Below are 25,774 nucleotides of genomic sequence, written 5' to 3'. Positions count from 1 at the left end.
CTTGTCATGTTATGGACATTCATGTTACGTCACATCTCCCCTCATCTGCCTTGTGAACTCACTTCTCTCCTCTGAAAACCTTTTCTTTCCCATCCCCATCTCCACTGGGAAGGGTTGACAAAGGAGCTTTTTTGTGTCACTTCTACACACCGAAGTCAGTCAGTGTGGCAATAACTAGTTTGTTATAGATCTGTTCCTTCCAAATGAATAGGTTCTTGAGAGCAGACACCTTGGACTTAGCATGGTGCCAGACAGATAGTAGATTCTCAATAAATGGGCTTGCCAAAGAGAAGAAGCAAAGGAAGGAGGGAAGGACATAGGCTTGTAAGGAGCACCTGAAGAGTTTGAGCAGAAAGGACCTGAGACATAGGAGAAAAAACAAGAGATAATAGTATATATCATGGGAGTCAAAGGAGTAGAGAATTTTAAGTAGGAAAGGCTGATTATTAGTGTTAATAGTTATCAAGAGCCAATGAGATAAGTTCTGAAAATGTTTGTTGTAGTTTTAGGAACTGAAGAAAGATTTCCTCAGCCATAATCACACTTTAGATAACATTGCAGGTGTACTTATCAACCCCAAGCAAAGATGTGCTGACAAGAAGAGGCAGCTGGCGACCTCTGGAGACATAAACCAATGGAGCAGTCTGACGTAGTGATATCCATTATTCTCACATTCTGTATAATTATTTTTTCCTGGTGGCAGATGGTTTAAAAACTGAATAAAGAGTTCAAATTTTTAAAAAAATATTTTCAGGCTTTTCAGTATGGCAGAGTCAAATTAAGATTGGAAGCTAATTTGGCGAATCCTAAAAGAGCTAAAATTTTCCTGGTGACTCATTTCTTGGAAAGCAATAATGAGAAATATGTGGTAATATTGTACAATTCTAAATGTACAGCTTTCTCACAAAAAGCAAAATTATTCAGTCATGCTATTTAAAAACTACCAAAATTGGCAAGGAGATCATGGCTGCAAAGTAAGGAAATGTGTTCCTGTGGGATATTTGAACATTCTAAGAAAAAGAAGACAATGTCTTACCACCGGAAAAAATAAAATGTTCACAAGATGGTAACATCAGTTAACATAAAATACATAACTTCTTGAAGAATAGGAAATCAGTCTAATTCAAAAGAGATTAATATGTTAATTTTTAGAAGAGTAGAGACTTTTAAAACAATGATTTTTTAGAAGTATAGTAATAGAAAACAAATTACATATTTAAAATTACTTAATTATGCTATTTTGAGAATCCTTTTAGACCATAGCTCAATATCATCCTTCATTTGACTGCCTGAAAAAAAAAATGACCTTCCACTTCTGGCTGTTCCTACAAAGAGGGTGGGGTAGACTTAACATTGCAATCTGTAAATATTTTTTAGATCAAAGCAGGCTAAATTTTCTGTGGTTATCATTCACGCTGTCTGCCAATTTAAATATTTTGAAAGGAAAGTACTTTTTTCATGTCCGCAGATTTAATATTACTTTTAAATAAATATTGTTCTTTGTTTTAATTGCCTTAAAATTATAATAATAGCGAGTGCATGTTATTTCCACTTTTCTCTTTAAGGAAATGTATTAAATGAGCCAAATCCATACCTGATTATATTCCCTGTGAGGCGAGAATGAATTTGGCAGGAGAGAGGTTAATATGAGCATGTCAGGAACCCTCCAGCCTTCCATTACATCATTTAATTTTTAGAGGATCAGGGTATTAAATGTACCTCTACAGTAGGGTAGACTTTTTTTCTTAATTGTAATTTAAATCTCAGGAAAATATAGTGGTTTAATTAAGTGCATTTTAATATGAGAAGCCTCAACATGTATCCGTTATTATTAAAGCAAAAACTTGAATTCTCCTTTTGCTTTTTCTCCCTTTCCACTCATGTACACTTACAGGCCTGCTGACAGCTCGGTCACATGGGCAGGCCAAGGTGGGTCATGGGACCACACCTCAGTCCACCAATGATGCAACAAGAATCTGCTTCAACCCAGTTATTGTTCTAGGGAAAGAGAGAATGACTTTTCCATTTCTTTTAGATTTTATATATGTTTAATAATATAGACTTCCATCCAAGATGGAGGCATAGGTAGACACACTTTGTCTCCTCATGCAACCACAGAGAGAATTACAACTAAACCTCAAAACAAATAACACCCAGAACTGTCATAAAATTGAACTGTATGGAAGTCTGACAACTGAGGATTTAAAGAAGCCACACTCATTTAGATGCGTAGGAGGGTCAGAGATGCAGATAGGCGCAGAGAGGCAAGGAGATGTGGGGTGGTATGGAGAGGCAGCGACAGAACAGGCGGCCCCACATTCACATGTGGTGGATAAAAATTGGGAAGGATACTTTGGGAACAAGCAATCCCAGCCCCAGGCCAGACCACACAGCCCAGGATTCCAGGGCCAGGGAAGACAAATACCTATAACTTCTGGCTGTAAAAATCAGTGGGGGTTGAGGCGGTGAAAGAAACTGCTGGATTTTCAAGAGATTCCTCTAAAGGACCCACATGGTCTTAGCACGTAAAAAATCCACCGACTCTGGGATTCAGTATCAGGGCAACAGCTAGAAGGGCACCATTCACATACAGGGAGTGAGTGAAGTGACTGGAAACGGGACAAGTGCCAGGCAAACCTCCAGAAGCCAGGCAGTGGTACTGTCACCTCTCCGAGCCCTCCCCACAACATAGAGCCACAAAACAGTGAAGCGGGTTGCCCCACACTGGCAATTACCTAAGGTTCTGCCTCATACAATTTAAAGGCGCCTTTTACGGGGAGTCAAAGCAGCTCTACCTAATACATAGAAATAAATACAGGGAGGCTGCCAAATTGAGGGGATGGAGAAATATGGCCCAAATGAAAGGATAGAACAAAACCCCCAAAAAAGAACTGAACAAAATGGAGATCACCAACCTATCAGATACAGAGTTCAAAACACTGGTGATCAGGATTCTCAAAGAAGTCATTGAGTACAGCAACAACATAGAAGAAAAAAATGAGGGTTACACTAAGTGAAATAAAGAAAAATCTATAGGGAACCAACAGTGAAGGGGAGGAAGCCAGGGTTCAAATCAACAGTTTAGAACATAGGGAAGGAATAAGCATTTAACCAGAAGAGCAAGAAGAAACAAGAATTTAAAAAAAAATGAGGATAGTATAAGAAACCTCTGGGACATCTCCAAATGTGCAACATCCAAATCATAGGGATGCCAGAAGGAGAAAAGGAAGAGCAAGAAATTGAAAAATGTATTTGAAAAAATAATGGAAGGAAACTTCCCTAATTTGGCAAAGGAAATGGACCTACAAGTCCAGGAAGCACAGAGAATCCCAAGCAAGTTGGACCCAAAGAGGACCACAGCAAGATACATTATAATTAAAATGCCAAAGGTTAAAGATAAAGAGAGAGTCTTAAAGCAGCAAGAGAAAGCAGAAAGTTACCTATAAAGCAGTTCCCGTATGACTATGAGCTGATTTCTCAAAAGAAATTTTGTAGACAAGAAGGGGCCGGCGAGAAGTATTCAAAGTGATAAAAAGCAAGGACCTACAACCTAGATTACTCTATCCAGCAAAGCTATCATTTAGAATGGAAGGGTAGATGGAGTGCCAGGCAAGGTAAAGGTAAAGGAGTTCATCATCACCAAGCCTTTACTATATGAGATGTTAAAAGGACTTACTTAAGAAAAAGAAAAAGATCAAAACTGCGAACATTAAAATGGCAACAAATTCACAACCATCAATCAGTAAATCTAAAAGAACAAACTAAGCAAACAACCAGAACAGGAACAGAATCATAGATATGGAGATCATTTGGAGCATTATCAGGTGGGAGGGGGAGGGGGAAAATAGAGGAAAAGATGCAGGGATTAAGAAGCATACATTGGTAGGTTCAAAATACACTGGGGGATGTTAAGAACAGTATAGAAAATAGAGAAGCCAAAGAACTTATATGCACAACCCCTGGACATGAACCAAGGGGGGGGATTGCTGAAGGGAAGGGAGGTACTGGGTGGAAGAGGGCAAAGGAGGGAAATTGGGACAACTGTAGTAGCAAAATCAATAAAATATATTAAAAAACTAATGCAGCATGGTGTTGTAATTTAAAGCATGGACTTGACCATGGGCCTTGGAGTCAGGTAAACTTATCTTCTCCCCTAATTTCTAGACATTTGACCCAGTGCCTCAGTGTGACCTCTAGAACAGGGTGATTAGAGGAATTAGGAGGCTTAGCACAGAACCTGGGTGGTATGAAACATGCAATAAATGATGGCTGTTATTATAATGCATTCCAGATGGGTAAATACTGCACTCTGTGCTTCCAGCCAGTCTGCTGAAGACAAAGACAAAATCACCTGTGCACTCTGCACAGCTGTACCTGTGGCTCACTGTGTGTGGTAATAACACCTTTCCTCCAAGACCCATTTCCTATCACATACACTGTTATTTAGACCCAGGGTGACACTGTGAATTAGGAAAGAAACAGTCCCTAAAGAGCTCCTTCTTCTGCTTGTTATTGATGTATTTTGTGTCCTAGGGCTCTCCACTTCTATTTGAAAACTAAGCACTGTTCTTGAGAATTGGGTTATGAATTTTTCCTATTATTAAATCATTATCTCAAACTTTAAAAATGCTTTTTATTTCTTTACTAGAAAAAATGTATTTTCACTAAGCTAAGGGAGTTTTGAGCAGTCTCGTGGGCTTTTAAAAGCAGTTTTGTACAGGCCACTTGTTGTTTTGAAACAGGGTACATTTCAACTTGATAAAATAGTTCGAAGTCCTGTGAGAAAAACAGTGTAGGTGTTTCTCAGAATTAATAAGATAACCCAGTAATCTAATTATGTAAATACAATTGCTGCATTATAATTATGATTGTTGGGTTACAATGGCAACCCTAATGTGGAAATTTTGTTAAAAAATGCTTTTGAGAAAATCTGTTTGAAGATCTGTTGCTGAAGAATAAGAGAATAGAGAATGAAAACTCTCTTGGTATGGAAGTGTATCATTAATTAGGTAAAGAGACCTAACCGGTACATTTTAACAAACACGAAAACCTACTTGGCATCCAGGAAATGAAAGGAAACAGTGATTTCTGAACCAACCCCTACATTCTTTGTGGTGTTCTGTATGTACTGATTGAAAGCACTGGGAAGAGAAAAGGCAGGTCTTTCTCCTCTGTGAGAGAGAGAGAGAGAGAGAGAGAGAGAGAGAGAGAGTGTGTGTGTGTGTCGGGGGGGGGGGGGGGGGGGAGCGGGTGGTGGGGGTGGGGTGGGAAGAGGACACAGCCCTGGGGCAAAGTTGCAGAGGATAAATGAGTTAGGACCTCTGCACCAGTTAAGAGAAGGCTGTGGAACATTTCAGAAAAATAGAGCAAGAGGAAGGGAATAGAGAAAGGAAGAAAACATGTGGCAGGTCACTGTGGTAAATGCTGGTTTTTCTCAGAGCACCAAAGCACCGACCATTTGAGTGGAAAGCCAGGCAGAAGTGGAAAGCCAGGCAGAAGCTGGCAAGGATAACAACATCCACTTTGTTTGTTGAGTGGAGACCGGCATCACGGTCAGGGTCACAACTTGTTTGCTAGACCTCTGACTTGGCAGCCAGACAGCTGGCTGCCCTCAGGCAGGTACAGCACAGGATGGAGGGGGTGTGGCTGCGCGGTTCCCGGCACTGCAGCCTGACGCAGCCCAGAGGTTCCTTCCTGATCATCACAGATCATCTCCTCTCTCCAGCCAGCTTCCTGTCGGCCGCCTGCCAAATGAGGACTTCAATGAGGTCGGCTGTGTCTGTAGTTCAAAACAAAAGTTACAAGGGCGTGTAAAAATGTTTCTTGAAAACTTTAAAATCTCTAAGAGTTTGGAAGCAAAGAATAATGAGACCTACAATTTGCATAGGTATTCATTCTTAAGTAGTGAGTGGTGTTTGCTTTATGGCATTGCATCAATAAAACAAATTTCTCCCAGAAACCATTGCCCCGCTTTACTGTGCCTGCCAGAGCAGGGGAGCGGGGCCACACCTGCTCCATCCCCCTAATGAATTTTTGCATCTCTCCTCCCCTGCGTTATTAAGTGTTGAAAGGAGGGGCCACTTAGTAATTCTACACCTGTTCAAGTCCACGCCTATCAACTCCTTGAGCTTCCCAAACAAGTGTGGGGCAAAGCATGAGGACGTCTGAACCTGGGTGGAGATGGCCCTGGCCTCTGCTGGCTCTGGCTTTGCAGATTTTTGTTAAGCATCCCTAATGTATGTTCTGCAATGGCAGTTGATGACAGCAATTTGTATTCCAGAACGAAGAACAAGCTGCAGTCAGCTCAAAATGATTACAAGTCATCAAGACGGAGTAGTCTGCCACCTGAACTACTTCTAGGACATGATGCTAGAGGAAGACTTCAAAGAAACATTAAAAACTTGGAACCCATCCACCTGAGGCGCCCGAGAAAGAGACCATCCATATTTCCAGGTAGGTATTGTTTACATTTACGCCTGCCAACTAAAAACAACCAAAAACATACAAGGCCTGCATTTTATTTGTTACGATCAGATGTGTTCCATTTAAAATAACCTGGGACACATTTCAGAGCTCAAAGTAGCCAAATCAACATGTTTTAATGTAAAAAATATAATGATTCTTCTATCTGAAAGCACTGTCACCCTTTTATTTTCCTAATGTCTTTAAGGGTTTGTGAATAGGCAGCTGTTTCGTTACTTGTCAGGAGCAGCTTTGCTTGCAGTACTGCAGAAATCCCTGCTGCTTTTCATTTTCTGGCATTTTTTTCTTTATTTTCCAAGATTTTTGGATTGTTGAGTGAAGCTGATGTTTGTTGGCCCCGGAAATTAACACCATTAAATATTCGAATGCATGCTTCAAATTCCTGTCTTGCATTGGAGCCTAAAACCTTTGGTAGAAAAGAGCTCAATGAAACAATGTGGATGGTGAAATGCCTGAGAGTTCACAGGCCTCCTGCTTTTACTGCTGATGAAGGGACTGTGATGTCTGCTTTAGATGTCCCTGCCTGGGTGTTTCAGACCTGGAGATGGTGTAAGATGCCTGTGATAGTGAGCTCCTCCTGAGGGATCAATGAAGAATATGAATTATTTCATCATCTTGATTTGAATAGTATTTTTGTGGGAATTTCCTGGAGAAACTGGAAGTGGCTTTTTTTGTAATGATTAATTGGTTTATCAGAGTCTTCAGGGAGGACAGGTTAGAACCAACTGCTGAGAGGTAACTCTATGGTGGTAGAAAAGGAAAAAAAATATTCTATCAGGTTTTACTTCATAAAAATGGTATTGACTCCTCTGATAGCTGAGTCTTTGCATTGCTTTAGAAAATAGCTAGGAGGTTATTTAGAAATATGGGGTTCAAGGCTACAAGCTGAAAATTACACTTCTTAAGGAAGCTGTTGTTTTCATGAATTTCTTTTTGGTTCAGTAATGTTGCCCTGATGTCAAACTCCTCTCTGCAGGAGAAAGCAAAGCCCAGACTGGCAGGGGCCAAAGGTGTGCCTGAGTGTGCTGGGGGAGAAAGAAGTGCTGCTGTGATATGGAAAATGCTACAAGGAGGAACATTTATGTGTCTAAAGTATCTCAAAACAGTTGCTTTCTGTTTGTGCTCTTTGATCTGCAAGCCTTGAATATTTGCCCCTCCGGTTGTTCCCTAGCTCTGTAAGAACCTCCTCCAAGACCTGTTCTTCACCTGCTGTTTTCTTCTCTCCCTTCGTTCTTTGGGTTAATATATCTGGATCCATGTAAGTATGACTCTTCCTGCTTTTCTCCACTACCAAGCCCCACTCCTAGCCTTCATGAGGGCCTCTCCTTCTTTCCAAACAACCAGATTCCAGGACACTTCACTTCCTCCAGCCAGAGTTCCCGTTTTGCCCTCTCTTTAAGATCACCTAGTTCTGGGCTATAAGCTACAGTCACAAAATTATGAGAAGACCTGTTAGCTTGGACCTCACACAGGTTATGCTTTCTAAGATCTTGAATTGTCATAATTAATGTAACAGGGTGGAGTGTGAAAAGAGCATTGTACTTAGGGGGAGCTGAGTTCTAGTCTAAACTGTGTCTCTAAAAGGCTGTGTGTGTTTTCCAAGCCACCTCATTGAAGCCTGTTGCCTTCAAGCAATAAGCAAGAATTATTTATTTTTGCCCCCTGTCCTTTCCTTGGAAATAGCAACAGGAGATGATTCTTACCATCTTTCTTGCAGCCTCTCTGCCAGAGTCTCCATTTGACAAGCTCGAGTCACCTTCCCAGAGTTTGAACACTACTGGCTGTTTGATATTTTCCTTTTCGCTAAACCTGACCCCACTGTCATGCAGGTTGCATGAATTTCTTTTTACAGTGGATGACTTAGAAATGCCATGGGGCGACAAATCCCACTCCATCTTCTAAACATCGACTGTGAACAGAAATGTGGGTAGATTGTGAGAAGCATTTCCCATTTTCTATTGCTATGTAGTTGGACCTGAGAGTCAGAGAAATTAAAGTGCAACTCAAAATTAATAACTGACAAAACTAGGCCTCAGACCTGGGTCATTAGACTACAGCACTGAAGCTGCTTCTCTCAGTTGTGTTGCACCCCATTGTCATCTGTTGTTGTTGTTAAGGAGAAACTCCCAGAAATTCAGTTCTTCTTGCCGATGCAGTAAGGAATCACAGATCAGCAAGTCCATTAGTGTGCAAGCAGGGTTTATTGGTAATATGTTCTCATGGAAGAGAATGGGTCTTGCTGAGGCTGGGGAGAAAGGCAAGGGCAGGGGTGGCAAGAATGAGGGTAGCCAAAGAGAGCCAAGAGAGAGCCCTTTGTTATGAGGACTTAATATAGTTGGTGGGATGGGGGTGAAGAAGTTATATATTGATTGACAGGTAAAGGTGGTGCCAACTTTCGGGGGGGGGTGGGGGGAGGGGACCCGGCAGGGGAGTGTGAATACCGAAAGGTGTTAATGTGCTTGTTCCTTTTGGCACTGTGGGCCCTTTCCGGCCTTTCAAGCCTTGGGATGAAAACACGGTTTCCAAGGCTTTTTTTCCCAGATGGTAGAAGTGGTACATATAATTTCAAGGACTGCCCTCCTCCCTTGTTAGCATAGTTTTTCTTGTGATATTGTAACACCAGGCAAGATTACCAGACCAGGCTCAGGACTGCTGAGTTAGTATAGTGAGTGAGACTTGTCTCCCTCCTTCTCCTTGCCTTAGTTTGCTATCTATCCTGACATTATCATTTGTCTGAAGAGATTCAAGCCTGGAGGTCACGTCAGTGTTCCAATATGCATTCATATGGACCCTCACATGCACACAGACCACCTCAAGTCTCATATTTTCAGTCCCATGCAGAATAACTGATTGGTTGATCAATTCGTTAATTTATTCATTCATGACATATTCATTCTGTTCTGAACTGTATTAGGAATAGACCTTCAAGTACCCAGCTACATATTACACTTCTGTTCTTATCACCCATTTTCCCTCTAAGGGCCATTGCACCCTGAGGATAGTTACCACTCCAAAACACAAACTTGTTTGCTTCATTCCTTTGCTTAGAATTCTTCAGTGGTTACCACTGCTCTTGGCATAAAGTTCAGACTTTTTAATGTGAAGTACAAGAGACTGCATAATCTGCCACTGCTTCCATCCCCAGCCCCATCTGTTAGCACAGTTTCCCCTCACATCCTCACAAACGCAGCCAGCTTCAAATCCCCATGACCCAGCACACTTGCTCTTCTAGAGCAGGTGCTTTGTAACCTACCTGCAGAGCTTCACCTCTCTGATTTCTATTTTGGCTTTAGGTGTCAGCTCAACATTCCTTATTCAAGGAAGGTTTTCTGACCTCCACATTGGGACTGGGTCCATTCTGTGTTCTTCTCATAGCACCCAGGCTTTTTCACACTGTATTATAATTGTCTGTTTGTCTGTATCTCCCACCACCCAGTGAGCCAGGAACCATAACAGTCTTGTTAACCATTGTATCCCTAGTTACCTGTCACAATGCCTGGCACATAGTATGTGCTCAATAAATATTTATTATTTACTCAAACTGTGCTAAACTGAATTAACTCTATTTGTGCTATTCTCAGTCAACGCGCGCGCTCTCGCTAGCTCGCTCTCTCTCTCTCTCTCTCTCTCTCCTGTGTTCCTATTGTGCCTGCCATTTTCTACCTCACCTTTAAGGCCCAGTTCAAGTCTGACTTCTGCTACCATCCCGTCTTCCGCCTCCATCCTTTTGGAGCTCTGTTATGACACCACCTCTTTGGCCTCAGTACTGCATAAAGCTGTAACACAGAGTCCTACCTAGGATTGTGTTCAATTGTCTTAGGTTGTGCATCAGTTATATGGTCACTTTGTCATTCTGGGGCAACTGTTAAGTTTTTGTTTTTATAGAAACTCTTTGAAAACACAGGCTATATCTTATGTGTCCTGGAAAGGCCCAATTGTCTTGGAGGGGAATTTGCACGCAGCAGGTGTTCAGTCAACATCTGGTGGCTTATTAATTAATTTTCTGTGAAGTTGTGTCCACCCTTTAGGGCCTGATTGTAGCCCAGAATAGAACTAGTTAGCAGATAGAGACTATCAAAGGGGAAGGCCTTTATACTGACTTTCATCGTTATAAGAACTCTTGATTCATTGAAAAGTATGTTAGGATTATACCATGTGCCCAGAACTATTCTAGACCTTGGTGGAGAGCGGAGGGTAAGACAGTGTATGATCTAGGCTGATGGGAATTCTCCTATCAGGGCACTTGCTATTGCACAACTCAACAAATACCTCTTGGATACAGGAATGAAGGATCATCATACTGAGAGCAATGAATCTTAAAAATAGGACCAATATATTTAAAAATCATACTTTCACAAAAACATCAAAACCCAACATTTTTTATTCCATTAAAGAAACCTCAACAATTGGATTCTAGTTTGAATTGTACAGTGGCAGTTTTCCAGCCTCACGTCTCCCAGGCCAGGTGTTAACAGTAATTTTCTCTGCAGCGGGCAGCAACCTGGTTTCCCCTCCTGAAAGACTTCCAGCAGCTCCATAGCAGCAGTGTCAGCCTGGTTACAGAAAGCAAAGGGCTGAGAGAGAAGCAGTCCTAACACACACCATGGCCGTGGGCACATTGGATGACAATGAGCACCATCTATACCTGGAGGAAAGCAGGGCTCGGATGCCTGGTGCACTGGACTATTCATTTTGCACTCTTAAGCAAGTTGTATGTTCATTCAGCCAGTTCTTAAAATACCCTACTGATTTTACAGTCATCTATAGTGAAAAGCAAGGAGCCATCTGCTCTGAGGAAACAGGCAGCTGCATGGACTTCCTTGCTGCTTAGTCAGAGGACAGGCATGGCTAAGACTGCTTATAGCCAGGAGAAGCAGGGCGCTTTGGCCTGAACCCACATGAAAGATATGCAGCATGGAGGTTAACCATGATCCTCGTTTCAACTTATTTTTTTTTAAAGGCGTTTTTTTCCAAAATCACAATCTAAAAAATGTTATTTAAGATCATTAGTTTTATAACCAAGCAGATTGCAAACACTTCTAAATGAAACTGCATTTCTTCTTTTTCTCATGTGCTGGTTTTTATTGGAAACATAGGTCATCATTACAACAATGACAGTTAGATGCATCCTGGCCTCCCTTAGGGTGACCAGGAGACTGTCAGGATAGCAGTTTGGTTTGGGTTCCCTCTTGAGCACCTACTTGTCACAGACATAGTGAAAGACACTGGAATTATGGAGACCTCCTCTAGTGTCCTGTTCTCTGATAGAACTCTTTCATTCCAGAGCGCTGCTGAATAGTGCATTGATGACAGTTCAACATGGCCCTCCAGGGGCGTAGAGAAGTTGGTCAGGGCCTCCTTAAAGATGTGCTATGAGAAGAGAGCTTCTTTGGTGGTGTTCAGTTGTCACATGGGCTCAGTGGTTCCACTCTGTGACAACAGGAACTATGTTTCATATACCTGGGATTACCAAAACACCCACCACAGCCCATTGCATCTGGCAGGCCCTTGCCAAGTGCTGAAATAGGCAAGGTGAAGATATGTGAGGATAAGATGTCACAACCACTCTGTGGGCCACATTCCGGCCTGTCTGTTCCTAGGCCACTTCTAGAGCAGCCATGCTCAGGGGCCAAGCTAAGGAGCCTTGAAGGCAAGATAAGGACCCTCTCCTCTCATGAAATGGTTTCGGCCAATGAATGTCACCAAGTGAATAGCTTTCTCACAATGGAGTTCAAGTTTTGATCCCTGTCTTAATAAAAGTGGAACCTGGGATAGGTCCCTTGATGTCATAAACCAGTTTTGCAGGTTGTATCAAACTCAAATGAGATAAGGTGTGACTATGAAATGATGAACCAGAATTAAATATGTTCTCTTTGGTCACATTAGAGGTTTTGTTTTCATAATTATTACTCTTTCTTTTAATGGATGAGTAGTGGGTATAATTGTAACACTTTTGCAAATCTTCATGTTTGGAAAGTTATCCAAAGTTTTGCTAAGGAGACCCTCTGCTAATGTAAATTTTATATAATGAGTCATCAGGACAGACCCATTCATTTTAATCTTTTTCATTAAAAAGAATGACATGGAAACTCCTCTTTGTTATATAAATATTGATGTATTTTTATCAACATGCATCATGAGACTTGAGAGTATGGTCATATAAAGCCTCTGAAAATTGTTTGCTACTAGAAATATCAATGCCTGTGTTTTATAAACTTGCAGTCTTGATTTGTTTAACACTTTTGCCTAATTTTGTCTGTTGAAGGCCTTGCTTTTGGAAATTCAGCCCATAAGCTTTTCTCTGAACTAAAGCTTGGAATAGGGAGATAACTGGTTTGCACTGGTGATTTTTCAAAACAGCTTTGGAGCTCTGGCTGGGTATTTCAGTTGGTTAGAGTGTCCCCAATACACCAAGGTTGACAGTTCAATCCCTGGTCTGGGCACATGCAAGAGTCAACCAATGAATGTATAAATTAAGTGGAAAAACAAATTGATGTTTCTCTCTCTCTCTCTCTTTCTCTCTCTCTCTCAAATAAATAAATAAATAGTAAAAGAAAAATAAAAGTAACTTATATGTGAGATTGTAAATGAATTCACTTGATCTTCTTTAAAAAGAACACTTAATCTTCTTAAGTATTTGCAGTGTTTAGACATGAAAATCTTTTGAAGCCTAACTTTTAACATATTGGTTTAAAATATGTATGGCACTTTTTACTCAAAAATATGCAATAAAATTGAGGTAGCCTGTTTACTTGAATAATCAAATTTATTTATTTGACAAGCTTATTCAGGGAGATGTAGTTTTTGTTCTTGCTTTGCTTTGTTTTCTAAAAAGAAACAAAAGCAAACTTTGAGGATATCAGTGGTAATCCAGTGCAAAATACTCATACTATAATGTTTATATGCATGATTTATAAACAAGGATTTTTACCTTTGTACAGAGACTGAGAGTGAGCTCAGCATAAACAGAAGGTATTTGATTTATATCTCAACTTCAGGCTTTTCTCCTGTCATAGAAGAATAAAAATATAGGATTCTGAATTCAGTACTTAATGAAAGTGGCTTAAACCCTCCCTATATAAAAGCAGTTCATTTCCATTCGTTGTTCTATACTAAATGTTATAGCTTTACCAGTTCAAGAGATCCCACACCCTTTCCCCTGGCCTCATTCTTTAAAAAATGCTCTTAATATGTATTCATATCTAGACTAAGAAAATATGTATTTTTACATCTACATAATTTTATAATTGCTCAATATACTTAAGTGATTCTTTTTAAACATTTTAAGTGTCTACATAAATAATGTACTCTTAACAAATATTTAGGGGGAAATGGCCATTTGGTTACTCAGTTGCATAAGAAATGACCGTAGCCCAACATTCTTTCGCATCAAATATTTTAGGACTGTGTAAAGGATGTTGGCCTTCAAAATTTAATTAGAATATCTCCAGATTTTCTTTAAAATCTAGAAAAGTATAGATTTGGAAATAGGGGGTTACAAAATGAGATTAAATGGATAACCATTTTTAGGTAACATATATGTAAAACTCTCATCACAAAGTAGTCAGAGTATTTTTCAGTCACCATTTTAAAACCTTGGCATCTTAAGTAGGGCATGAGCCCATGTTTTTCTGTTGAACAAATAGTTGTCAGATACACCTTTGAATATGCTGGGGGTTGAGAGCGTGACAGAGGCTGAGGGACCACATGATGGTGTGGACTTTTGGCGTGAGATCAGATGTACCAATGGTGCTCCTCAGCTATCAAGTAACACACTTCTCTTCCAGCCTGATACTTCAGAAAGACTAAAGTCATCTTCATGGATAATCAGTACTGGATGGCTTTTTAGAGGAATTATGAGCAAGAAATATATAATTTAGAAAACATTCCTTAGTTTTGAAGTATCAAAATAGGTGCCCAAGGGTAAATGGAAGATATCCTTAAAAAAGACTACAACATCTATTCATCAAAAATATAATGTTGAATGTGTTTTGAGTAAGAACATTGTGCAAGGACTGAGGATGGTTAAAGAATTGATACACAGTATCTAATTTTTTGCTAGGAGAGCAGGGTACATTAATCTGGGCATTCTATCTTCTGTGATAATCAGTATTTAAGGCTCCCTGATGCACTAGCTAATGGCAATACTGACACCATGTCATCAGGCACAGAGTGCCTAATTGACAATGAGTCTGCCTATAGGAAAGTCCCAGAGGATCTTAACTCTCCTCCTCCTCCTCCTTCCCCCGGTTTCCTTGCTGGAGGTTTGTTACTTTTTATAATTCTCTCTCTTTTCTTCCCCCTCTAACAAATAGCTAAATGGGAAAGGGTCCTAAATTGAATGTCTCCCCAAGGGCCCAACTCAGGAAGGATTTCCATTCTTTTGAGGTTTTCAAACTCCTGTATGACTAAGGGAATATTAATTTATCAATATTTGTTTTCAAAAATAAACTTTATTAACAGTCAGATTCACAGAGAAATTGCAAAGATAGAGTTCCCATAAAGCCCACCCCTAGTTTTCCTTCTAATTAACATCTTAGGTGAGTATGGTACCTTTTTTACAATTAATGAACCAGCTTTGGTAAGTTACTGACTGAAGTCTGTCTTGATTCAGGTTTTCTTAGTTTTTCCCAAATGTCCTTTTTGTGCTTCAGGATCCACATCACATGTAGTGGTTACATCTCCCTGGGCTCCCGCCATGACAGTTTCTAAGACTTTCCCTGGTTTGGATGATCTTGACAGTTTTGAGGACAGGTCAGGTATTTTATAGAATGTTGCTCAATTTGGGAATTTGATATTTTGAGGGGATGAAGATTTTTCACTGTATACTTTTGAATAGTTGAAAAAAATAGCTGAACTCTGTTACTCTATTTCCTATTCAAAAATTTAAGTAATTTAAAAGACCTAAACTGTGGGAACTAGGAAGAAGAAAAACAAGAGGAAAGAGGGAAGGGGGGAAGGGAAATGAAGAAATGAAAGAGGAGGAGAAGAAGGAGGAGAGGAAGTGAAGAGAAGGAGGGGGAGGAGGAGAAGGAGGAAGCCTTGGTGAGGGGCGGCCCTGGCCAGGGTTCCCACTCCAGGCAGTGACATCCAGCTCCCAGTCTTGACCTTGCCTGGTGGCTGAGAGGGACACTGTGCAGAGGGGTCTCTGGCATTCCCTAGATGGCTTTGTTGTATCCCTGTCCTGGAAATGGGGAGAACAGAGGTAGAGAGTCCTTTTGGCACTAGGGGTTCTTTGGGCCTGAAGTACCAGGACAGGTATCTGGGAGGAAAAGGGGACAACCACTCTGTTGGGTCCAGACACACTGATTGTGTCACCACCACTGCCGATGGGGTACCAGGCTGAGTCCCCACGTAGAGGTGACCGCATCATCCAGCCCTGTTTATGGAAGGTAGACCACATGAGTGTAGGGGCAATGCACATATCCAGCTAATACTTGAGCCACCAGTCTTCAAGGACTTCTCTGATCACATCAGTATAATAAAACACACAGGTGCTTCTTCACTGCTTTTCAGAATCTGGGCAGGTGCCAAGTCCCAACTTAGTACCTCATGGGTGCTGCAGAGGGATCTGCTGGTTGTGCCCTCGATTGATTCCAGAGTAACAGGAGGTCAGTGCTACCTGCTCACCAGGGTTCCAGGCATACAGGCTCCTGCAGGCAGTGGCTCCTACACCTGACCAGTGGCAGATGACTAGTGGCCCAAGACTGGTGGGGGGCGGGGGGACTCCCAGAACAAGTACTTCCCACCCTAGGTCTTTGCAAGGGCTGTTTTCTCTACCAGCTTTTCTACCATCAGGCTCTTTTTTTTAAGTTCTTTATAAAATTTTCTTTTAAAATTTATACACAGAAAATTTTACCTTCTTTGCTATACAGTTCTATGAGTTTTGAGAAATAAATAGAGTATAGCTACTCAGCTGAGGCCCCCCTCCTGCACCCGCCACCAACCCAGTCCAGGCCTGCACAGCTCCCCCCGTGGGCTTCACTGCAAGGTCAGATGCTACTGAGCAAGGGGTCTGGAACCTACTCACCCTGACTTCCTCCAAATGGAGCCGGCCCTGGTGGAATGAGGGCAGCAATGCAGAAGCCCCTGGGGGCTGGAGGTGGTGCAGGGAAGCCTCCTGTGGGGGCATCCTGGTTTGAAGCAACAGTGGGTTAAGGAGGAGGCTCCAAAGTTGGTGGTTACCCCGGGTTCTGGGGCCAAAGGATAGGTCCGGGGTGGTGTTGGGGGTGGAGGTTGTTGTGGGAGCTACTCCAGGAGGGCTTTGGGCAGTGCTTGAGCAGGACTCTGGGGCTGGGTCTGCCCTGCCACCTCAAAGGTCCCCAAAGTGCTCTAAGGTTCAGGCTGCTTCGGGAAGAGTTGGAGCAGATTCTGCAAGGGCCTTGCCTGGAACTCCAGAATGGGCCCCAACCCAGGGCAGCGGAGGGCCATGGGGTGCCTCCTATGCCCCCATCCCACTCGGCTGCTCCAGCTTCTGCTGCTGAACCTGCTTGTAGTTGATGATGGCCTGCCAGAGACCAGTGACAGAGCCCTTTTTGTTGTAGGGGTGAGGCCCATGAAGATCTTCTTCAATGAGTACTGGAGCATCAGCATGCACACTTCACAGGGGGACATGCAGGGGAAGTCCATGCAGCCCACGAAGCCGTAGTACAAGTCACAAGTCATGATAGAGGTCTCTGTGGGACTCTAGGTCCTTGTTGGTGAAATGGAACTGGACCATCCTTGAGTTCCAGAACACAGGGCGCAGGGTGGTCAGCAGCTGTTTTCCATGTGACTGGAAAGTCTCCATATGACTTCTTTAAATCTCTGCAGGGTTTCCATTCAGCTAGATTCCAGGCAGTTCTGAAAGATGGTTGTTCTGTAATTTAGGTGTAATTTTGATATGGTTGAGGAAGCCAAGCCCCTGTTTTGTGCTGGGATCTCTTCCTTGCCTTCCTCAGCTGGGTCCTATCAATATTTGTTTTCAGTCAACTGTATAAATACAGAACTATTGGAGGGGCTTTCTCAGAATCCACAGGTACTGGAGATTTTAATTTAGTAAGTCTAGGCTGGGGGTAGGCTTCTAACTGCACTGTGAAAATTTTCCCGATACATAGACATTTGTCCCATCCCTGGTTGAGAATTACTGACTTAAAGGAACTAGAAAAGATCCTCAAAGATCAAAGTTTTCCTTAAACTATTCTATGTTTCACATGCAGGAAGCAGGAGACAGCTATTTATGTCAGGCCCCCATTCCTTTCCCTTGTCTTCCAGTCCCCACGCACACCCAGGTGCCGCCACTCTCAAAGGTCAGTATGTTCTTGGGCAGGAGGAGAACCTGTGTTTTTTTTCCTAATAGTGACTGGATTTGAATTCCATTATGTACAGACTTCCTCCTGGTATCCATTCATAATCTTCTAAAACAGATTGGCAGAGTGCAGAGGTCTAGCTTATTCTTCTTTAGGTCTTTGTTCTGACACCTGCTCAGAATCACAGGATAAAACACTAAGACTCTTTCTGCCACCTCTTGACCAGTTTTATAAATGGCAACAACAGTGTGCTATGGACTGAATGTTTGTGCCCCCCGCCCCAAATTCATATTAAAGCCATAATCCCCACTGGACAGTATTTGGGAGTGGGGCCTTGGGGAAGCACTTAGGCCATGAGGGTGGGTCTGTCATTAATGGGATGAGTGCCCTTATAAGAGGAGATACCAGAGATTTGATTTTTCACTCTGCTATGTGAAAACACAGCCAGAAAGATGGCTATCTACAAACCTGGAGGAAAGCTTGCTCCAGACATTGAATCAGCCAGGGCCTTGACCTGAGACTTCCCAGCCTCTAGAATTGAGAAACATACAAGGGGGACCCCCCCAAAACCCAGAATTTATTTATAAAAAATTTTGTATTTATTCTTACACGTTTAAACTTCAGTCACCTTCAAAGTACTCTCCATTTAATGCAATACACCTTATCAAGACGTTTTTTCCACTGCTCATAAAAGTTTTTTAACTCATCAGTTTTGATGCCTTTTAGAGCGCCTGCTGTTTTTTGTTTCACATTTTGTTTCTCTTCCACATTGGCCAAATATTTCCCTTTGAAGACCTTTTCCATCTGGGAAAACAAAAAAAAAAGTCACTTGGGGTGGGGGGAGATCTGGTGAATAGGGAGGGTGGGGCACAGAGGTCATGCAGTTTGGTCAAAAGCTGCTGAATACTTAGCACGGTGCAGGCATGTGTGCTCATAAATTCCCAATCATGAAATGGGCAAACACGTTGAAAGAGTCTTCAAAAAAAATTCACTGATGCCAAACACAGCCTCTCACAACACCACCAGCAGTTACACTGATACAGATGGGTTCCCAGAACACTCACGTGGTGGGGAAAGCCTGTACTATGAGGCGCCTGCCCTCCAGAAGAGAGTTTCATTTTGGGGGGAGTCCTCCCTCATGCATGTTTATTGCCCAAATGCCTAGCCTGTGGTAACTCATTATAGCAGCCCAAACTGACTGAGGCACAATAATTCTTATAGGCAGCAAATTGGATGAATGGGAAACATTTTACATTCTTTAAAACAAAAAAACTCTCTCCAACAGTACAAGTTACAAAATATATAAAATTTTAATGTATAGAAGTTAGTGAATATTACATGTGATACTTAGTGCTGCACAGAAACTGCATTCTTCAGAAATAGGGTAAACCTTAACTATGTGGGTTTTCTTGTTGTTGTTGTTGTTGTTGTTGTTTGTGGTTTTTGAGTCACATCCCTCTAACACAAGCGCTAGTTGAACAACTTCTCAAGGGAAATATTGCCAAATGTACTTACTTTTAATAAAGATGCCATAAACCACTACATAACTGTTTAAATAAAGGTCTGTGCTGTTTTGGAAGATTGTAAATATTCCAAAGCTAGGACCTTGCATATTGTCTTAATTTCTGCTGAATTACAAAGGGCTTTGCTCTTTCCCTTGTACCTGTGCCATTTCAGTCCCTCCTCAGCAGAAAGCAGGTGACTTGAATCTGTAGACTTAACTAATCTCTGTAATAATTGAAGTTATTTTATTGGCAATAAACCAGCCTCTGATTCCATACCAAACATGGCCATGTGCGCAAACATGGATGAGCAAGAAAAGAGAAGTGGTCAGATCAATAGTTTTCAAAGACAGTATAAAATCTGCATCAATGGAGGTGATAAAGGGGGTGAGGGTACCGCAGAGGAAACCCATCAGGAATTTGTCTGATGTGCTCAGCAGAGGGAACTAAAAAATAATTAAAAATAAAAATAAGCAAAAAAGAAAAATGCACAGTGTGACATCCACACAAACAGTCACCTCCACAACAGGGAATATGTGGGGTGGTTTTTATTTTTTTAATGTTGCTGATAAGGAGAGGGAGAGGTGACTTGCAGAGATGGAGATAGGTTTGGTGCTTACCTGTAGAAATGGGAATGCTTCCTAAATGTCACCTGTGTGGTTAGGAGACAGGGCAGCATGAGTGTGATCGGTCATTATTTGATGAATCACAGCTTCTTGAAAGGTTCTCTTAAAGTTTCCAAACATTGAAAGTATTGATGAGTTAACACAGGGTTGAAGAGAAAGTGGGGGGCTTCTGTTCCATCCTCTCCCCCAAAGCTACAACAGTGCATTACACAGCTCTACCCAACCAAGGCCTCTGGAGAGTTATAGGAAAATGGAGTGGCAGAGGGAGGGGTGGGGAAGAGAGAGAGAAAGAAGATAAGCCCCTTGGAGTCATTGGCTTCTCCTCATCCTCACAATCCTTTAACTCTCCAGAGTTTAGTCTGTGCATTATTTCTCTAAAAGTGTTAGGATTGACTTCAGTTATATTCAGGCAGTAGAGAGAAATTAAATATAAAATTTTAATGTTCAGATAGAAGTCCAGCCCTACATGTTGCTTTCATTATATTTGAAATATTGTGCATGGAAAGGAATGAAAAAATTTACTCAAAACCCGCCACACTTTCGGGAGCTACAGTAGAGTTGCGTATTTATGGTTTTGCTACTTTAAAGTACTATATAGACATTTGAGAATAACCAACACCATAAAATAGGTTAATATATATAAAATTTGTGCACAGAATACAGAATTCCACCCCTTCATGGACCAGAGTGTTTATAAGCCCCTAATCTCCCAAATTCTGCAGTTACACTCTTAATGCACACATTGCTGTATGCTACTCATTACTGAATAGAACACCAGGAAACATCTATTAAAATGTGGCATAGTAAACTCTTGCATAGTTTAGGATCTAAAATAAGTTATAAAGTATAAACCTTGAAATCCCATGAATTTCATGTGAAGTGGAATATGATGAGGTGAGAAGTACATCTCATTTTCAAAATATTTTAATGTCATTATTGAGAAGTAGGGAGAAATACACCCATTTTGAAGTCATATGAATTCATCAAGCTTGGCCCTTGCCAATGCTGGATATCAATGAGCTATTTCCATTTTTTGTCATCATTGTCAGTGGTTTAATCAATGAGAAGGCATCTTAGAGAAACTATGACATTTTTTTTCAAGACTTTATTTCTCTATTTTAATTTCTTTTATTAAAATTTTTTTCAACAAGAATTCATACACAATACCATTCTGCACCAGCCTCAGGTGTACAAGCAAAATGGTCAAAAAAACACACATTCCACACAGGGGTCCCCCTGCTGTTGCAAACACCCACTCAGCTCCATACATATTTATCTCAACATTATTGACTATATTCCCGATGCTTCAATCCATATCCCTGTGCCTATTCTATAACTACCAATTTGTACTGCTTAATCCCTTCACCTTTCTCACCCAGACCCACAAACCTCCTCCCCTCCCATAGCTGTCAGTTTGTTCTATGTATCTATGAGCCTGTTTCAATTTTGTTTATTTTGTTCATTAGACTTTGCATGTAAGTGAACTAATACAATATTTGTCTTTCTCTGACTGACTTATTTCACTTATCATAATATCCTCTATGCCCATCCATGCTGTTGCAAAAGGTAAGATTTCATTCTTTTTTACAGCTGAGTAGTATTCTGTTGTGTAAGTGAACCACAGCTTTTTTATCCACTCATATGTTAATGGGCACTTGAGTTGCTTCTATATCTTGAATATTGTAAATAATGATACAATGAACACAGGAATGCATATGTTCTTTAAATTAGTGTTTTGGGTTTCTTCAGATATATTCCTAGAAATGGAATTGCTGAGTCTTAAGTCAATTCCATTTTTAATTTTTTGAGGAGCCTTCACACTGTCATCCATAGTGGTTGCACCAGTCTGTATTACCACTGACAGCGCGTGAGGGTTCCCTGTTCTCCACATGCTTTCCAGCCCTTCTTGTTTTCTGATTTATTGATCATAGCCACTCTGATGAATGTGAGGTGGTATCTCATTGTGATTTTGATTTGCATTTCTCTGATAATTAATGATGTTGAGCATTTTTTCATATGTCCATTGGCCACCTGTATGTCCTCTTTGGAGAAGTGTCTATTCAGATCTTCTGCCTACTTTTTAATTGGGTTGTTTGTTTTTCTGGTGTTAAGTAATTCTCTCCTTAAATTCTCTCAAATCTTGCCTTTGAGTCTTGGAGATTTAGTGTTTCTTCAGAGCTCAGATTGCAAAAAGTGCATAGTGGTTGTGCTGTTGAAGAGCCCAAAGAAGAAAATAAGTCACTTGACAGTGGGCACAACACAGAATCAGAGAATCATTTGATTTATGAATGTGAAAAAACCTTAGAGAGTGTCTAATTCAAAGCTCTTATTTTACAGAGGAGGAAATACAGGCCTACACAGTCAGCTTACATCAAGGGTCTCCTGTTATGCAGTCTAACTTCATGAGAGAATCACAGAGACCTAGTTTAAGAATGTGTCAGTCATTTTTTTTTAACACAGACAGTGAGGAGAAAATGACATCCACAGCTTTCCGTGTGGGTCCCAGAGGCAAGTAATTCACACACCAGCCTGTGTGCGTTCAACTTCCACATATCAGTCACAGTTGGTAAGACACTCACCTGGGGGTGAGCCTAGTTAGGTGCATGGCATCAAGATCTCAGCTGGATTTATTTCTTATTCTGTCTATAAGTGATTAAAAAAAATCTGTTTCTCTCATGAAAACAATCAAGTGAGAAAAAGGGAATTTCAGTTTAATTTTAGTTCAAGAAACTATGCCTCACCTCAGAGATATCTGATCTAGGGAAAAACCTGGAGTTTGTATCAATCCTTTCTTTTGGGTTAAAAGTTTTGGGGATATGTTTCTTTGAAAGGTAGACGTCTGCTAAATTTTCATTGTCCTCATAGACTAAGATTTGTTACTGTTCGCATATGACGGTGATGAAACTAAGGGTCATGGAAAATAATTTTTTCAATGTTAAGAGAGCAAATTTGAGACAGGGTAAGATTTTATAAGTTCTCAATTTCAAGTACTCCTTTACTAAAAAATCTCTGAAGTTTATTCGGTTCTCATGTTCAGAAAGTTATAATCCTAAATCAGCTTTACCACCATAATTTTAGTAATTGAACAAAAAAGTATTATCTTTTCTATGCAGGTTATAACCAAATCCCTAATAAATAATCAGTTAATAAGTCTCCAGTTAAGGGTGCAATGAGGTTAGACAGTAGTCTTGGCCTAAATATGCTTGTGAAGAAACTCTGTCCTTGCATCTGTCATTGAAAAGTGAATGTTTTGCTTATTTTGGGGAAGTACAGTATTTTTTTATGTAATTGTCAGGGCTCAATTTAATTCCCCAAATTAGGTGACCCTATTGTTTTCTCTGGCCTTCTGTTTAAAAAGTTGTCTAATAGAAAGTTCTATGCCTCTAAAGGGATGAATAATAAATAATCATTGCTTTGGGAAAAGGATTCTAGAGCAGCTCAAAGGAAAGTAAATTTTTTTAAATGCCAATTTCTTCTAAACACCAGAGTTTGAAAATACACGAGGATTTTTGTTTGTTTTGAAGTGGTAGAAGACAAAGAAGATGATAGAACCTCATAGAACCCAAATGTCATCTGGGAACACTTTGTCTTTAAAATTTAAATAAAAATGGATCAAGAGGACTTTCAGCCAAGATGGAGGCATAGGTAGATACATTTTGCCTCCTCACACAATTATAAGGACAACAGCAACTTTAAAAACAAAATATAACCAGAACTGCCAGAAAATTTAACTGTGTGGAAGTCCGACAACCAAGGAGTTAAAGAAGAAACATTCATCCAGACTGGTGGCAGGGGGGTCATATATGGGCAGCTGGGGTGGAGAGGACCCATGACAAAGCCATGGCTGGAGGACCAGGTGGGCAAGGCATCTGGAAGACCAGGCAGTCCTGCATTTGCATGCAGGTAAACCAGGAGAAACATCTGGGGAACGAGACAGACTGCAACATCCAGGGTTCCAGTACAGCAAAAGAAAGCCTCAAAACCTCTGGCTGTAAAAATCTGTGGGAATTGCAAGGGCAGGAGAAACTCCCAGCCTCACCAGAGGATTGGGTGGAGAGACCCACAGGGTCCTAGAATGTACACAAACCCACCCACGAGGGAATCAGCACCAGAAGGACCTGATTAGCCTATGGGTAGTGGGAAAAATGACTGAAAGCCAGGGGAGGGCTAAGCAAGTGGCATTGTTCCCTCTCAGATCCCTCCCCCACATACAAGATCACAATGCAGCAACCTGGGGTGCTCCATCCTGGTGAATACCTAAGGCTCTACCCTTTCCAATGTAACAGACACACTGAGACAAAAAAATATGGCTCAAATGAAAGAACAGATCAAAGCTCCAAAAATAGAACTATGCAATGAACAAATAGCCAATCTACCAGATGCACAGTTCAAAACACTGGTAATCTGAATGTTCACAGAAATTGTTGAGTATGGTTCAAAGTGGAGGCAAGAGTGAAAGATATGCAAGATAAAAGAAAGAAAAATATAGAGGGAACCAACAGTAAAGGGAAGAAAACTGGGATTTAAATCAAGGATTGGGAACTGAAGGAGCAGATAAACATTCAACCAGAACAGAATGAAGAAACAAGAATTCAAAAAGATGAGGAGTGGCTTAGGAACCTCTGGGACAACTTTAAATGTTTCAACATCCAAATCACAGGGGTGCCAGAAGGAGAAGAGAAAGAGCAAGAAATTGAAAATTTATTTGAACAAATAGTGAAGGAGAACTTCCCCAGTCTGGCCAAGGAAATAGACTTCCAGGAGATCCAGGAAGTTCAGAGAGTCCCAAAGAAGCTGGACCCAAAAAAGCACACACCAAGGCACATCATAATTACATCACCCAAGATTAAAGATTAGGAGAGGATCTTTAAAGCAGCAAGAGAAAAGGAGACAGTTACCTACAAAGGAGTTCCCATAAGACTATCAGCTGATTTCTCAAAAGAAACCTTGCAGGCAAGAAGGGCCTGGCAAGAAGTATTCAAAATCATGAAAAGCAAGGACCTACATCCAAGATTACTCTATCCAGGAAAGCTATCACTTAGAATAGAAGGGCAGATAAAGTGCTTCCTAGACAAGGTAAAGTTAAAGGAGTTCATCATCACCCAGACCTTATTATATGAAATATTAAAGGGACTTATCTAAGAAAGAGAAGAACATCAAAAACTATGAAACAGTAAAATGACAACGAACTCACAACTATCAACAACTGAACCTAAAAAACCAAAACAAACTATGCAAACAACTAGAACAGGAACAGAAACACAGAAATGGAGATCAGTGAGGTGGGGGAGGAGGGAGAATGGGGGAAAAGGTACAGGGAATAAGCAGCATAAATAGCAGGTCCAAAACAGACAGGGGGAGGCTAAGAATAGTATAGGAAGTGAGAAGCCAAAGAACTTATATGTACAACCCAAGGACATGAAATAAGAGGGGTGGGGAATGCTGGTTGGGGGGAGAGTACAGGGCAGAGGAGGATAAAGGGGATAAAAAAATAGGACAACTGTAATGGCATAATCAATAAAATATGTATTAAAAAATAAATAAGTAAATAAATAAAAAATGGATCAAGCTTTCATGCCAATTCCTGTAGCAAGCCCCTGGCTCAACCCCAAGATTTCTAGTAACTTTTTAGGTACATGTTTCCTTATGCTTAAGTTCCTGCTTCCACTAATGTTTTATTTGTTGTTTTTTGCCATGTGTGGATTTTTCTTATGCTCCTGTGCTGTCTGTACTCTGTACTATGAGGTTCAGCCTCTTTCCTTGATTTTCGCAAACAAAAACTCAACCATCCACAACCTTTGCTTGGAGAGCAGATTCTACTGGATGTCTGGAGAAATGAATGGAATCTAGAACTTTTGACATTTATTCAGCATAA

General features: G+C 41.0%; 1 protein-coding gene and 1 pseudogene across 4 annotated transcripts in view; both read left to right on the top strand.

Moving 5' to 3' along the window:
* The window catches only part of FRY (FRY microtubule binding protein), a 557,210-nt gene that overhangs the window by 125,368 nt on the left and 406,068 nt on the right, over positions 1-25,774 (top strand). For 3 of the 4 annotated variants that reach the window (XM_054577099.1, XM_054577100.1, XM_054577098.1), the window contains exon 1: positions 6,247-6,453. In XM_054577099.1, the coding sequence (XP_054433074.1) occupies positions 6,249-6,453 (205 nt within the window). In that variant the 5' untranslated portion in view covers positions 6,247-6,248. Of the gene's footprint in view, positions 1-6,246; positions 6,454-25,774 lie in introns of those variants that run through there. The other variant, XM_054577105.1, reaches the window with a different exon arrangement.
* Positions 1-25,774, top strand: part of LOC129073477 (translation machinery-associated protein 16-like) — a 291,011-nt pseudogene that overhangs the window by 157,224 nt on the left and 108,013 nt on the right.

The sequence above is a fragment of the Pteronotus mesoamericanus genome, unplaced genomic scaffold (assembly GCF_021234165.1).
Source record: "Pteronotus mesoamericanus isolate MK-2021 breed Mesoamerican mustached bat unplaced genomic scaffold, CSHL_Meso_final contig_41, whole genome shotgun sequence".
NCBI lineage: Eukaryota > Metazoa > Chordata > Mammalia > Chiroptera > Mormoopidae > Pteronotus > Pteronotus mesoamericanus.
The sequence above is the reverse complement of the archived record's forward strand: the minus strand, read 5'-3'. Positions and strand labels throughout refer to the sequence as shown.